The sequence below is a fragment of the Leptonychotes weddellii genome, unplaced genomic scaffold, assembly GCF_054177405.1.
Source record: "Leptonychotes weddellii isolate Sample4059 unplaced genomic scaffold, ASM5417740v2 HiC_scaffold_18902, whole genome shotgun sequence".
In the NCBI taxonomy this organism is placed as follows: domain Eukaryota; kingdom Metazoa; phylum Chordata; class Mammalia; order Carnivora; family Phocidae; genus Leptonychotes; species Leptonychotes weddellii.
Window position 1 is genome coordinate 1 of NW_027774166.1, and position 1,593 is coordinate 1,593.

The 1,593-nt window shown below is 62.1% G+C and overlaps 1 protein-coding gene across 1 annotated transcript; it reads right to left on the bottom strand.

The window, feature by feature from the left end:
* Positions 1–491: 491 nt before the first annotated feature.
* Positions 492–1,298, bottom strand: SAXO5 (stabilizer of axonemal microtubules 5; the record flags this gene model as incomplete). The annotated part of the gene is made up of 1 exon (XM_081810145.1): positions 492–1,298. A coding segment is annotated over exon 1 (745 nt), but the record flags the coding sequence as incomplete, so codon positions are not given.
* Between the last annotated feature and the right edge of the window lie 295 nt (positions 1,299–1,593).

Below are 1,593 nucleotides of genomic sequence, written 5' to 3' on the forward strand. Positions count from 1 at the left end.
GAGAGGGAGGAGGGTCAGAGGGAGAAGCAGACTCCCTGCCGAGCAGGGAGCCCGATGCGGGACTCGATCCCGGGAGTCCGGGATCATGACCTGAGCCGAAGGCAGTCGTTTAACCAACTGAGCCACCCAGGCGCCCCTCTATTTTATTTTTTTAAAAGATTTTATTTATTTGACAGAGAGAGACAACGAGAGAGGGAACACAAGCAGAGGGAGTGGGAGAAGGAGAAGCAGGTGTCCCATGGAGTCGGGAGCCCGATGCGGGGCTCGATCCCAGGACTCTGGGATCACGACCTGAGCGGAAGGCAGACGCTTAACGACTGAGCCACCCAGGCGCCCCTATCTCTCTTTAATAAATAAATAAAATCTTAAAAAAAAAAAAAAAAAAGATCTCCAGACGTAGCCAAATGTCCCCTGGGGGAGGGCGCGGAATCCCCGCCCGCCTGGAGAACCACGAGGTTGGCAAGTCGCATGGGCCGCCCCGGCGCGCTCACCGAGGTGGCAGCAGGGCGCGCGGGACCGTGGGCACGGGTCGTGGGGGGCGTAAAACGCCTGGTAGGTGGTGGGCGGGATGCGCAGCTTGGCTCTGTCGCCAGGCGGCACCGAGTCGCGGTCGAAGATGAGCCGCGCGCCGCGGATCTGCTTGCTCGCGCGCGCCGGGGGCTCGGGCCAGCCGAAGTCGGCGCGCACGGTGGAGAGGCCGGTGCGGACGCGCGGGCCCGCGTGCACGCGCAAGTCGCTGGCCTGCACGGCGAGGGTGCGCCCCCGCGTCTCCGACCGCGCGGACGGCGACGGCCCCGGGGCCGCGTACGCACAGTGCGTCTCCGACCCGAGCTCTGTGCCCGCCGAGCGCGTGTCCTGGGCGAAGAGGGACCCGCGGGGCGGCTCCTGGCACTGCGGTGCGCGGGTGCCTCCCGGGTGCGCCCCGAAGTCCCGATGCGACGTGGATTGCATGGCGCCCATGTGCAGCCGCGGGTCGGGCCCCAGTGCAAAGTGAGAGGCCTTGAGGAAGTCCCACCCGGACAGCGGGCACGGCAGCAGGGCGACCGCGACCATCGGGGGACGAGGCGCCACCTGTGAGGGGGCGGAGACACGGGAGTGAGCAAGCGCCGCCTGAGGACAATGCTGCCTTTTACTCCTTCCTGTGTTCCAGGCACCGGGCCCTCGGGGCTGGGGACATTGTGAAAAAACAGGCACAGCCCTCGTGCCTGCCCCCAGGGAAAGTAGAGATATCATCATTCATTTGACACTTACTGTGTGCCAGGCACTGTGCTAGGTTCTTGGAAGGGGGAACATCAGATAACAAAACAGACCAAGAGCCGTGCCCTTGTGGAGTTAATACTGGGGCGAGGAGGTGACAGACAATACTGAATAAATGTACTACTATCAGTTGCAGAGTTAGGAGAAGGAGCTAAGTGCTGTGGGTAAAACCATCACACAGGGAAGGAGGACGGGGGTGGGGGAGTGGGATGGAAGGGTTGCAGTTTTAAATAGGGTAGTGTCACCGAGAAGACAAAGACCTGAAAAAGGTGGGAGAGGAGCTTTTGGGTACCTAGGGGAATAGCATCCCAGGCAGAAGGAACAGCAGGTGCCAAG